Source organism: Acomys minous (assembly GCF_964271855.1).
Source record: "Acomys minous genome assembly, chromosome: 8".
In the NCBI taxonomy this organism is placed as follows: Eukaryota; Metazoa; Chordata; class Mammalia; order Rodentia; family Muridae; genus Acomys; species Acomys minous.
The window spans coordinates 71,983,502-71,996,946 of NC_140489.1; the positions used below are offsets into that span (position 1 = coordinate 71,983,502).

The 13,445-nt window shown below is 36.6% G+C and overlaps 2 protein-coding genes across 13 annotated transcripts in view; one reads left to right on the forward strand and one right to left on the reverse strand.

The window, feature by feature from the left end:
- The window catches only part of LRRN3 (leucine rich repeat neuronal 3), a 32,757-nt gene extending 22,109 nt beyond the window's left edge, over positions 1-10,648 (forward strand). For both annotated transcript variants that reach the window (XM_084791190.1, XM_084791191.1), the window contains exon 2: positions 7,725-10,648. In XM_084791190.1, the coding sequence (XP_084647316.1) occupies positions 8,081-10,204 (2,124 nt within the window). In that variant the 5' untranslated portion in view covers positions 7,725-8,080 and the 3' untranslated portion in view covers positions 10,205-10,648. The remainder of the gene's footprint in view (positions 1-7,724) is intronic.
- The window catches only part of IMMP2L (inner mitochondrial membrane peptidase subunit 2), a gene marked incomplete at its 5' end in the record, with an annotated part of 829,477 nt that overhangs the window by 437,644 nt on the left and 378,388 nt on the right, over positions 1-13,445 (reverse strand). The gene's annotated exons all lie outside the window — the stretch shown is intronic.

Consider the following 13,445-nt stretch of genomic DNA (forward strand, 5'->3'; position numbering starts at 1 on the left):
TCACACACACATGCACACACATGTGCATGCACACATTCACACACACATTCACACACACATGCACACACACACACACACACATACACACACACACATACACACACAATCTCAAATTTTCCACAAACTGGTAGTTGATCAGGTCCTAAAGTCATTTAAAAGATTACTTGTGATCCTATCGAAACTATATGTACAATACAGCTTGAAAAACATATTAAAGATGTAAGTAAATGTAACAAGAATCTAAGAGTATCATGAAATTTTGGCATACACCCCCTCACAGTCTATTCAAACATCTGTTATTATGCCTTCACAAAGGACTACATTAAAATGGTTTGGAATGGATATAAGGTTATTATGAAAATCATATAATTATAGAGCCTGAAGGTAATTCATTATGCAAATAAAACCACTAGGGGTCACAAGGTCTCCTCATTCTTAAATATGCATATTTTATAATATTCTGTGACTAGTGTGTTTGTAATTTAACAAAGAGCATCTTCCACATAGAGATCTATATATAGTTCAATGACAACCTCAAACAAGATTTCATCTTTTTAAAATGTGGGATCATGGCCCTCCAATCTAAGATGAGTCGGTGTGAAGGGAGCCATAAATGAACCCTTTCCCCTGAAGAGGCACACAACTATGCCTATGTAACCACCATGTAAGGACTATGTAACCACTAAATAAGGGTAGGATAAAGGAGCAGCTAAAATGGATATGAAGAAACCAATACTCACAGAATCTCAAATAATACTAAACAAAGTACAGCTCTGATGTAAATCAGATTTCCCCAATGCATGGAGAGATGCCCAGAGAAATACCCCAAGCACAAAAACAAAGTCTGCAGCTTAGGATGTCATGTGTTCTGCTAATTATACTAAAAAAAAATCATTTTCACATATAATATACTAATTAAGTGCTTGGTTGAGCAAAAACTATAATTAAAAATAAATATACATAAGAATTCTTTTCATAATGCAAACACTTGGCTAATCTGTGACAATCCAGAAATCACAGCACCAGTAAGAATCCTCCCTGGCTTCTGGCTGCATCCTTCACTCTCTACAGCTAGCTCTAAGTAGCCGACTTCTTCATAATAGCAAGGCTTCATTCAAGAAGGCTCTGGTATCCACACACTACCAACAATCCATATGGAAACATGAAAATTCAGACTGAAATACACTTTTTTGTATGAAACTAAAGCTCCAAGAGTAATCTGATTTGTCAGAAATGCACAGCAAAATTACAGCCAGGTACCCAGACAGCTTTCTCATTATTGTCCTTTCACAATGCCTATCTGCCTTCATTGGAAGAAAGGGTTAGGATCGGAGGAAAAAACAACCAAAATTAGCAACATCCACCAACTCAATGAGCCTGTAGACTTGGAAAGCACCCGCACCCTAGAAAACACGCAGGTGAGAGGTGTTCTTTCAGTAACAATTTGCAATGCTAGTGGATCTCAGTGGCTGAGAAACATTTGGAGGCAAAACGAAGAGACTTGAATCCATGGCTGTATTCCAATCAAGGCATCTAAACCCAGACTGTTTGCCTCCCAGGTTGGTAGTCAACCTTCATTCGTGACGGAAGTGACGCTCTCCTTCATGCACTGCTATGTAGATATAATCATGAAATCAAGTGCTGATGATGGTAGATGATTAATCAGGAATAATGACAGACAACTAATCTGATAGCCTTTAAGGCCCATTATGAGTAAAATTCAGTGATCCTCATTGGTTAATGGTGCAGGATAAGAGTACCAAATACAAACATGACCAAACACAGAATCCCAAGGTCAAATGAATTAGCTCCTAGACAATTACCAAACACCTTAATATATTTTTATTTACAGACTAGTGTCATGTATCATATCAACTTAGAATGTGAAGTGATCTCAGGTATCATATAATCCAATTTCTAAGTTTTAAAAAAATCAGTAATTTGCAACACGGGAGAAAGGGTCTTCTCTCCTTAGTTACAAAAGTGTCTGAAACACCAGTGTCATGTTTCTTTATGCAAAACAAGTTATTTTACCTTATTCAATAAATGGGGCAATATTTTAATTATAAATATTTGAAATATCCACTTTCTAAAAAGTGACAAGTTCAAATAACTGGGTTTGAGAGACTAGAAAATAAATATTTCCTAAGTCAAAAAGAAAGGTTGTATTATTAGGGATGTGTGTAGTAAAATTTAATGATTATTTGGGGTTATGAAACCTTCTATTAGAACTGAATAAAGGCTGAATGTTACAACAAGGAACTCTAAAGTCAGATAATAGGAGAATGGATTTAAAGATCTTTATACAAATGAACTTAGATAGCAACTTGTTATAGAAGAAAGGGGAAAGCTGGGTTTTAATGTAGCCATGGCAACTTTCTACCTTCACCAATTTTCCCCTTGAATCAAGTATCAAAATGTTTCTCCCGCACATGGTGCAGCCTTTATAACGCTCATAATGAGGTACAAGCAAAAGGCACACTTTGTTCTTAAGCTTTTGAATTGTAAAACTTCATTGAAAAGACAGTAGGTTTTAATTTTTTTTTTGTTCACCTGTTTCTTCACTGCCCTAAAAGGAACATTCTATTCTAAACATCAAAGAAGACCAGGTAACATTTTAGTTACCTCAACTGTAGACACAGAATTATGCATTCTTTCTTCAGTATACCCACAGGCCACTATACATGCCTTTATTGTAAATGAAATCTACTGTGCAGCATCCTCCTAATTGGCTTGATCCACTGAGAATTTTCTAAGAAGACACTGCCTGCCTCAAATAGGTCATCAGTCAGTGACACAGACAAAGACGGACCAGGACAGTGCTCTCTCCACTGCAGAGGTCTCAAGGCTTGTCTCCATAAAGAGTCCATATGTAATCACATCTAGAACTTTTTTTTATTCTCATCTAAAAATGCACTAGAAAGAAATCTCAGCTATGGTGAGTGTCCACAGGCATTAAAAAAAAAAGATATGAGAAGTCTTAAAATTGACTTCTTTCACTGAACTAAATTGGGATGCCTCATGCTGTCAGTGTTCCATATAAAACATTTTAAGCCTGTTGCTCTTCTGCAGGCAAAATCTGCATGGGAAGGCAATAGGAGGAATGTTCAGAGAGCACAAAGGGGCATGTACTTTAGTAAAAAGTATCCCGTGTTTCCAAAGTGCTTCTTAAATTAAAAAAAAAGAAAGGAATTAAATTGGGTCAATGAGGACACAAAAAAGGTTTGGGGTAGCTGGACGACTATAATAAATATCTTTTTAATATTTTTCCAGTTTCAAAAATAAAGTGATTTGTAGAGTGAAAAAAAACAGACTAATACAGTATACACCATAGTTATTTACTGCAGGTTGGATGGATGATAAACAGAAAGGAGAACACATGACAAGGTCCACAGAAAGGGCACTTTGAACACGTCAGAATCATTCTAACCATGTAGAAGCATGTTCGTAACTACCACGTGTAAAAAAAAAGGAGAAAGTTTCTATTTTATAGCATTAAATATTATTTAAACTTTTAAAATATTCAATTTCAATTTATCTTGCTTTAACATATGAATATGTGTCTTTAGAACTAAAAGATTTTTAAAAACAATGTTTTAAAATAGTTGGCCACAAAAACAAAGAAACAGACTAAAGCAAACAAAAAAACCCAGAAACCACTTGAGTTCCCAATGTCTGATCACACTAAAAAATTCAGTCACTTAGAAAAACTGCACTCTGTCGCAGTAACATTTATCTGCATAGGCTTGATTACCACATTTTAAGGAAAAGAGTAATAAATTTTCTCTGCACATTAAGTACTTTTATACATTCATCAGTCAATTCATACTATCTACTCCTTAAATACTTAAGACTTAAGTCAAAATACAGATTTTTCCCTGAAGTATGAAATCCTTGATAAATGATGGAATACAGGAAATTATTTAAGAATATCAGTCATGATCTAGTTCATAGTTTCCTAGGTTTGAAATGCTCTTTCATTCTGTGTGATCAAAACCAAGGAACGGTAGCTAGAGAGCTGCGGCTGCGGGGAGAACGGTGAGAATGTTCTACAAAGTTTTGAGAAACTTACTTAGAGAGCATTTAAGCTGCCCAACTTACTTTTAATTGTATAATTAGTTATTTTTCAAATTTGTATACCAATGTATAGGAAAAGGAAGAAAGCTCTTTTAAAATCTACTATATAGCCCAAATCCTCAAGTGGCCAATAGTGGAAAACATTTTCTTAGTGGCAAAACTAAAGCATAGGTTGAAAAAATAACTATATTTTAAAATGGCTGTAACAGCCATCATTTTCTCACTTTCAAGTAGACACTTCATAGAAAAAGGTGAAATTTCTATCTTTTTTTAGATATCAAGACAACAGGGGATAATTGCCACAAAAGTCCGGTGTGCATCTCTTCCCTTCTGACTGATGCTTACTGTTGGATACTTGACTCAATTTTTTAAATTATGATAATTACTGTTTGATTTGATATCACTCAGTAAAAACTGTGGAAAGACACATTTGTAGGTAGGTTATTAATCAGCAAATTATTAATGAAGTTCTGATCAACCAATTAAATGTATTTGTATAATCAAATAAATTGAGTTGAACAATAATCCTAATCCTAATACTCATACTCTAGGAATAATAATCAAACTATGAAATATCTAGCAAAAGAATAATCAGTCAGTATGTAGATATACATACTTTAATACCCTAACGTATATATTGTCTATTACAAACAATCTCATTTTGTGTAAATTCTTTTTTGTTTGTTTGCTTGATTTATTTATTTATTTTTGTTTTGTTTCTTCGAGACAGGGTTTCTCTGTGTAGCCTTGGCTGTCCTGGAGTCATTTTGTAGATCAGGCTGGCCTCGAACTCACAGCGATCTGCCTGCCTCTGCCTCCCTCGTGCTGGGATTAAAGGTGTGCGCCACTACGGCCTGGCATAAAGAAATGGAAACAACAATTAAGATAGCAGGTGAGAAGTAACAAAGAAAAAGCTTCCAGCCAAGGGACTTGGGTTTGGGATCACACAAAGGACCAGGTTACTCAGGCCACATCTCTACATGAGTATTGTTCCCTGTAGCAGAGGAGGCAGTTGCTATTCTCATGACTGATAATCTGGAGCTCTAGTCCACCTCTGCTGCTGCTGAGCCTGTAATCCGTGAGCTGCAGATGTGTAACTATCCATGTATAAGGTGCTAACTTATTATAACTTCAGACTTATGAAAAAGTATAGGTAATAAGGTTTGTGTAAGTAGTAAAATAAATGAAAATAGGAGCAGCTACATTTATTGAAAGTTTTTTTTTAAAATTGGATTGCTTAAATTGTATGTAAAATGATCCATTCTCTGGTACACTGAAAACTACCATGTCTGTTTTTCTAATGGAGTAATGGTGCTGTTCGGTAGACCTAGGAATTGTATATTTTCTTTAAGTCACATTTCTTGAAATAAAAATGATACTTCTTTGTATATTAGTGAGTTCCATGTGAGTTTAGTTTTGTGAGTCATACCTTCATCATTACTAATTTTGGCAAAATAAGTTTTCTAAACTTCAAAATCTGAAGATGAGAGTTTTAACAAATCTAAGAAAAAGAACCCCATTGTACTAAATGTTTGTTACAGTTACCTCCTCCTTTCTATTCATATAGGCAGCATGGCATGCTTGAAAACTGTGTGCTAATCACATCCTATTGTGTATTAGCTACATGTTTTTAGGCAGGTGAGATCTCCAGCAGGAGAGATGACAATATTGCTAGCTTTCAGAGTCTGTCCATTAAGAGCACATGGCTATAGGAGTTTCTTACGAACCCATCTCGCAAGGCCATTGTTACCATAAACAATTGCTTACAGGGAGACTTGGAAGCTTAGAAGCACTAAGATGCAAGAGAACATTGCTTCTGCCTTAGGACTGTGCAAATATCTATGCTAATAGCTGCTGGTGAAAGCATCATAGCCATTTCCACAGGCATAGAGAAAAGTCAATATTCTAATAAAGGTTAAATGTCTATACTCTGCTGTGCTTCTCACCCTGACAGATTCTTTCCATATACCAGCTCAAACACATACTGAGCTTATATACCGTATTCAAAAGTCTTCTGGACAAACCTAGCTTGAGCTCTGCTGTCTCCAGGTTACGGCTATGCAATTGACGGAATGAGCAAGAGAAATATTCTAATTAAACATAAATATAAACATTCAAAGATACCCACAAAAATAATTTCTAAAGAAAAAGTTGCATTCTTATATTAATCATGCCATTTAATAATTCACATCCCAGTTAACTTTCAGGAATATAGGCTCCCCTTCACACAGCTGAGTAAACCTGATACAACCCATGAACTGGCAGAAGTCATGGATTCTTCATTCTCATCTGAGTGATTTGTGAAAACGCAGATATGAATTTTGTGCTTTCTCTTCATCTTGGACATAGAGGTACAGGCTTCAGTGCTGGCTTTCTTCAGTTGCCATTCCCATGGATTCCCATATCTCTGGCCTCACTCTAGCATGTATTCTAAAAAACTATTTACTAGTGCTTTGAGCCTATATGGAAAGTTATAATTTCCAATACTTGCCATTAACCCAATACTGAAACATAGAAGTTGTTCAATAAATATCATGAAATTATAAATGAATGAGCCACAGATACAACTCTCAAGCCATTTTATACAAAGCAGACTCCAGAGAGAGGTCGGTCGGAATGGAAGTAGAGAACTGTGCTAAACATCACTACTTAGCTCATTCAGCAATCAGGTATAATTTTGCTCTCAAGTGCTGACTCTGAGGGAGGAACCACAGGTACATTATTTGATTATAATAAAACAGTATTATTTCTGTGTGCCATATGTCAAAACACCACACCCACAAAATCAGCCAATCTCAACCTGTGGGCCATAACCCACATAAGCCCAAAATGAAGAGGCTAGCCACACCTGGAGCTCTAAAATACGTGAAGAGAGTGGAGGCAGTTCACAGGCAATCCACCTGGATGGAGCATAGACCTACCAATACTGGATCCTGTTAAGCAGACTGCACCTCAAACTGTAATTTGCTTTTGGAATTCCTTGTTTTCTGGGACAAAAATACCAGTGGTCATTCTCAACGATAAAACAATCAAATCCTGAGCCAAAGTTAATTTTATATAAGTTTATTTACAGCAAAGCAGATGTGATAGCCTCCAAATTCTGCAAATCCCAAGTCACTTTATACAAAGAAGGCTCTAGAGAGAGGTAGGGATGAAAGTAGGGAGTTGTGCTAAATATCACCACTTAGCTCATCTGGCAATCAGGAAAAACTTGGCTCCCAAGTGCTGACTCTGAGGGAGGAACTACAGGCACACTATTGGAGTATAATATGACAGTATCATATCTGAATACCATACATCAAAACTACCACACCTTCAAGGTTGTTTCTATCTTTTTAATGATAGTTAATTCTTAAAGACAAAGCAAAATAAAATAAGTAAAATTAGCGATATAAACAAAGAATTGAACCAACTGAAAAACCCTGGAAGCATATTTATTATACTTAATGAAATGTCAGTCTCTTGAAGATTAATTATCTTGTTCCACCTAATGTCTGAGCCAACAATAAGGGCAAAGTCATCAAAATGTACTGAAATAATAGTAACTTCTAATATTATTATGTATGTGAAATAATTATTGTTAGTTAAACATTATTTATGGGCCTTCTTCTTAAACTAATTTTTTCTCTTCTTTTGATTTCATTTAGAATAATGCTTCTACTTCTGCAAGTACTGGAAAAGCATGGGCTTTGAATCTTAGAGTTAAAAGTAAATGAATTGCTCCACATCCTATGACCATCTATACATTCACCATCTTCAAAGAGTCCATCAATGCTCTATCACTGAAGAGAGAGCAACCATCTTTTCTCCACTATGCATGCATTTTTTGGAAAATACATCTGTGGTACTCACAACTATTTCCATGAAGAAAACACCTACAGTTCTATGGCACACATCATTTGACAGATGCAAACACTTCCCTCATCAGTCAGCTCGTACTGAACTTATTGGCAGGGACTGGAATCCTTAAGGACCTGTTAAAATTCTGAAGACAAAAGCTAAGATGAAGGACATGCCACTCCATATTCATGTGCTACTTGGCCTAGCTATCACTACACTAGTACAGGCTGTAGATAAAAAAGCGGATTGCCCACAATTATGTACTTGTGAAATCAGGCCTTGGTTTACCCCCAGATCCACCTATATGGAAGCATCAACAGTGGACTGTAATGACTTAGGGCTTTTCAACTTCCCAGCCAGGTTGCCTGCAGACACACAGATTCTGCTCCTACAGACTAACAATATTGCAAGGATTGAACATTCCACAGACTTCCCAGTAAACCTGACTGGCCTGGACTTATCTCAAAACAATTTATCTTCAGTCACCAATATTAATGTGCAAAAGATGTCGCAGCTTCTTTCTGTGTACCTAGAGGAAAACAAACTAACTGAGCTGCCTGAAAAGTGTCTGTATGGACTGAGCAATTTACAAGAACTCTATATTAATCACAACCTACTTTCTACTATTTCGCCGGGCGCCTTTATTGGCCTTCATAACCTTCTTCGACTTCATCTCAATTCAAATAGACTGCAGATGATCAACAGTAAGTGGTTTGATGCTCTTCCCAACCTAGAGATTCTGATGCTCGGGGACAACCCCATCATCAGCATCAAAGACATGAACTTCCATCCGCTTCTCAAGCTTCGTAGTCTGGTAATAGCTGGCATAAATCTCACAGAAATACCAGATGATGCCTTGGTTGGACTAGAAAACTTGGAAAGCATCTCTTTTTATGATAATAGGCTTAACAAGGTACCCCAGGTTGCTCTTCAAAAAGTTGTAAACCTCAAGTTTTTGGATCTAAATAAAAATCCTATCAACAGAATAAGAAGGGGCGATTTTAGCAATATGCTACACCTGAAGGAGCTAGGGATAAACAACATGCCTGAACTCGTCTCCATTGACAGTCTTGCTGTGGATAACTTGCCAGATTTAAGAAAAATAGAAGCTACTAACAACCCCAGGTTGTCTTACATTCACCCTAATGCATTTTTCAGACTCCCCAAGCTAGAATCCCTCATGCTCAACAGCAACGCCCTCAGTGCCCTCTACCGTGGAACCATAGAGTCTTTGCCCAACCTCAAGGAAATCAGCATACACAGCAATCCCATCCGGTGTGACTGTGTAATCCGCTGGATTAACATGAACAAAACCAACATTCGGTTTATGGAACCAGATTCTCTATTCTGCGTGGACCCACCTGAATTCCAAGGCCAGAATGTTCGGCAAGTGCATTTCAGGGATATGATGGAAATTTGCCTGCCTCTTATAGCTCCTGAGAGCTTTCCTTCCAACTTGGATGTAGAAGCTGACAGCTATGTGTCCCTTCACTGCAGAGCTACTGCAGAACCACAGCCTGAAATCTACTGGATCACACCTTCTGGTCAAAAACTACTGCCAAATACTCTGCGAGAGAAGTTCTATGTTCATTCTGAAGGGACCCTAGACATAAGTGGGATCACCCCAAAGGAAGGGGGGCTATACACTTGCATAGCAACTAACCTCGTTGGTGCTGACTTAAAGTCCATTATGATCAAAGTGGGAGGTTCTATTCCTCAGGATAATAATGGGTCACTGGATGTTAAAATAAGAGATATTCAGGCCAACTCTGTTCTGGTGTCTTGGAAAGCGAGCTCTAAAATTCTGAAATCCAGTGTTAAGTGGACAGCTTTTGTCAAGACTGAAGACTCTCATGCAGCCCAAAGTGCTCGGATACCATCTGATGTCAAGGTATATAATCTTACTCATCTGAAACCATCAACTGAGTACAAAATTTGTATTGATATTCCCACCATCCATCAGAAAAGCAGAAAACAATGTGTGAATGTCACCACAAAAAGTTTGGACCATGATGGAAAAGAATATGAAAAGAGGCACACAGTACTTATGGTCTGCCTTGGAGGCTTTCTGGGGATCCTTGGTGTGATGTGTCTTTTTAGCTGCATCTCACAAGAAGTGAACCGAGAGGGTGAACACAGCTATGCTGTGAATCACTTTTCCAAGCCAGCCCTGGCATTCAGTGAGCTTTACCCTCCTCTAGTCAACCTCTGGGAATCCGACAAAGACAAGGGTGTGTCAGTGGAAGTAAAAGCAACTGCTATAGGCGTGCCGACAAATATGTGCTAAAATAGCCAACCAAACCTACTTCAAAGAAAAGCTCAACAACCAGGCGGAGGAATGTCCCTTTGGGAAAGAAGATTCAGCTGCACTGACGCTGCTCCAGACCAATGGAAACATGAGACACTTCAGCCATTTAATTGGCTGCCTTCAAAGGGTACTGTGGCAACCAAATAAAACAACTCCATTTTCTAGAACTTTCATGTAACTTTTATGTCAGGACTACAGTTAACGTGAACGAAAACATTTCTGTATTTTTTTTAAGTATAGAAGAGTAGTCAAACGAGAGCTATCTCCCTGAGTTGTATTACACACATTAGCCACGAGTTTTTGCAGTGACCAGATACACTTGAGTTGACACGTGGTGTGATGGAAAGGACACACTCTGTAGAGTAGACACCGTGAGTATGTGGACCTCTTTTATATGGAAAATACATTTTGGATTAAAATCAATTGCTTTTGTCTTGTTTTTGTTTCTAAATAAAGAATAATTTCTGGGAAATATCATCTGATTAGAAGTCATTTAGACACCAGTGGGGTTTTTTATTTGTTTGTTTGTTTTTTAAGGTGTTTTCTACACTCACATTTGGAATGTAAAGAATGAGACTTTTATTGGGTTTGGAAAGCACATTTAAAAATAAATCTTCCAGGAAATTATGAATGCATTTAAAGATTTTTTTCCAAACAAAGAGTTTTTGGAAGAGGATTTAATTATTAAGTTCAAATGACACAAATCCAACACTGAGGTAAGTTGGTGTTATACAAAAACTTTTGCCACATTTCAGTGGCACTTACTTATGCAGACATATTTGACATCTCTTTGATATTTTAAATAATGAGCTTCAATAATGTCACAAATAATTTAATAATCTACTACACTACAAACACAGTAAGGAAATACATATTCTATTTTAACAACAGGGTTTTAAAAATTCGCAAAATCTGAATAAGTCTTCTGACATGGACTCTGGCCCCCACAAGTTGATCACTTCTGCCTAGCAGGGCAGCCTTGCCAGGTTACGGAGGAAGAGGATGATACATGCAGTCCAGATGAGACTTGATAGGCTGAGGTCGGAGGAGGGCTTCCCTTTCTGAGGACTAGGGGAGGGAGGGAGACAGCATGAGGGAGGGAGGACAAGATTGGGAGGTGACAATGGAGGAGATATAATCAGGATGTAAAGTAAACAAATTAAAAATTTTAAAAACTTTAAAAATCTGAATAAGTAGCGAAACTTTATGAGGTTCGACTTTTCAGAACTCTAATTTAGATTTTTCTCTATTCCAATATAAAAACAATTTGATACAAATGGTTCCAGAATTTACTGTAAAATAAAATAAAAGACATTCTATCTATGCAAACTAGAATCACTTATTGTGCAGCATAGGGTGATCATGAAGTCATGACTCCCCTGCCAGAACCTCTTGTTAGCAGAGCTTACTGGTGAATATCACTGATTAAAAAAATGTCAAGAAACAGTTTTATTAATTAAGAATGAAGCCTGATGATGAAGGCAAAATATAGCAATAAAATGTAATCTGCTCAAACTATTTGTAGTGTCTAAAAACATGTTAAAATGATTTCAGACTATAAAATGAAAACACCATTTTTAAATCCTTTATATGAAGTAAAAATTTTTTACTTGAAAACTTAGCAAAAACTAGTGAGATTGAGAGTTTCAGCCATTTTACCAATAAAAACAGTTCAGCAAAAACCAGTGCATGTTTTTTAGAAAAAGGAAGTATTCTAATCATAAACACCAATCTTAAATAACAAGCCATATTTCTAATAGGCAAATTGCTTTTCTCCCCAGCTAGGAGCTAACAGTAATAACTGTTGTGCTATTGCTAATCAAGTGTTTACCATTTTATAGTAGCTGAGTGAATACCACCAGCATGTCACCAGCCTGTAACCACTCCCAGCCTGGCAGCCATATCAATGTATTTGTTGATAGTAGACATTTCTTTTGTATTAGCATTGACAGTTTCTAATTAAATCCTAGCTGGTTTTGACAATGTGGAAGGTAATTGCTATGAACTCTTTAAAGTGAAAGGACAAGCTGTGTTAATTTCAACAAAACCAAACTATAAAACTTGTTAATTCAATGTGTTTTCCAAGCGCAAATTTTACAACCTGATGAATCACTATCACACAGAAGCTGACATTAGAATTTATCAGTAAGACATGCTCATATATCATGAGAGGTTTCATCACCACAGACAGAGCTTTGTGGGACGCAGCTATTCATCAAAACCTTAAGAGCTGAAATATGACCTATTAGGATGCAGTTATTGTATAGGTCAGCAAGAAATTGAGCATGTATCTTGTGTTTCTTTTAAATTTACCTTCATGAGGAATCACCACAGCCATACTTAACAGCTTACAAGGCATTTCAAGCTATGTATTAGACCAATTAATAAGTAAATTGTAGAAGACTTAAAAATGACTTTGGTCACCAAAAATTGATGCAAGTACTTAAAGCATATTACAGTTTTATTCAAATTTTAATCTAATGCATCAGCAAGAAAGAAAAGAATATTGCTTCAGTAATGAGACTAGTATCTAATATTCCCTATAAATCATCCTAAATAGTCACAACACTAAATGTGCACTAGTCAAATGACTCACATATACAGTTGAACTGTACCATATGGAATCACCTGTTGCAGTGCAGTTTACCTAGGAAAAAAAATTCTGAAGCTTATAACTCCAAAATGCTCACTCATGAACTTATCTTCATGGGGAAAAATAATCTCATACAAAATTATTTGAAATGAATGACATAGTCTCATGGGGTTATTTTTAGTACAAACCAAACTCCAGATTTTTGAAGAACAGGCATGCCAAAACAACACAAAAGTAGTCCTGATTACCAACACACTGCCTATACAAAACTTGTGCTGCTATATGGAGATGAAATATCCTATTAACTTGTGATATCCTGGGTGTACTAATATCAGAGTACAGTATCTCATGTATGCAAAGATGCTGATGCAAATGAACTTTATATGCTATCAGGTGAATCCATGTACAACACATACAATTATAGATGGTACATGATTTTGAAAGGATAATAAATGACTGTTACTAGTTGAATATGACACTAAGCTGGGAGAGACAGAATTTGTTCTAAAGTTCTCAAGTGACATTCTTACAAATAATGTAACCAAACATACCAAAACTATTTTTCAAAAGTATATGACACAGTATCAGGACTGGATTAAGGTCAGAAACTTACAGTAAATGTATCCC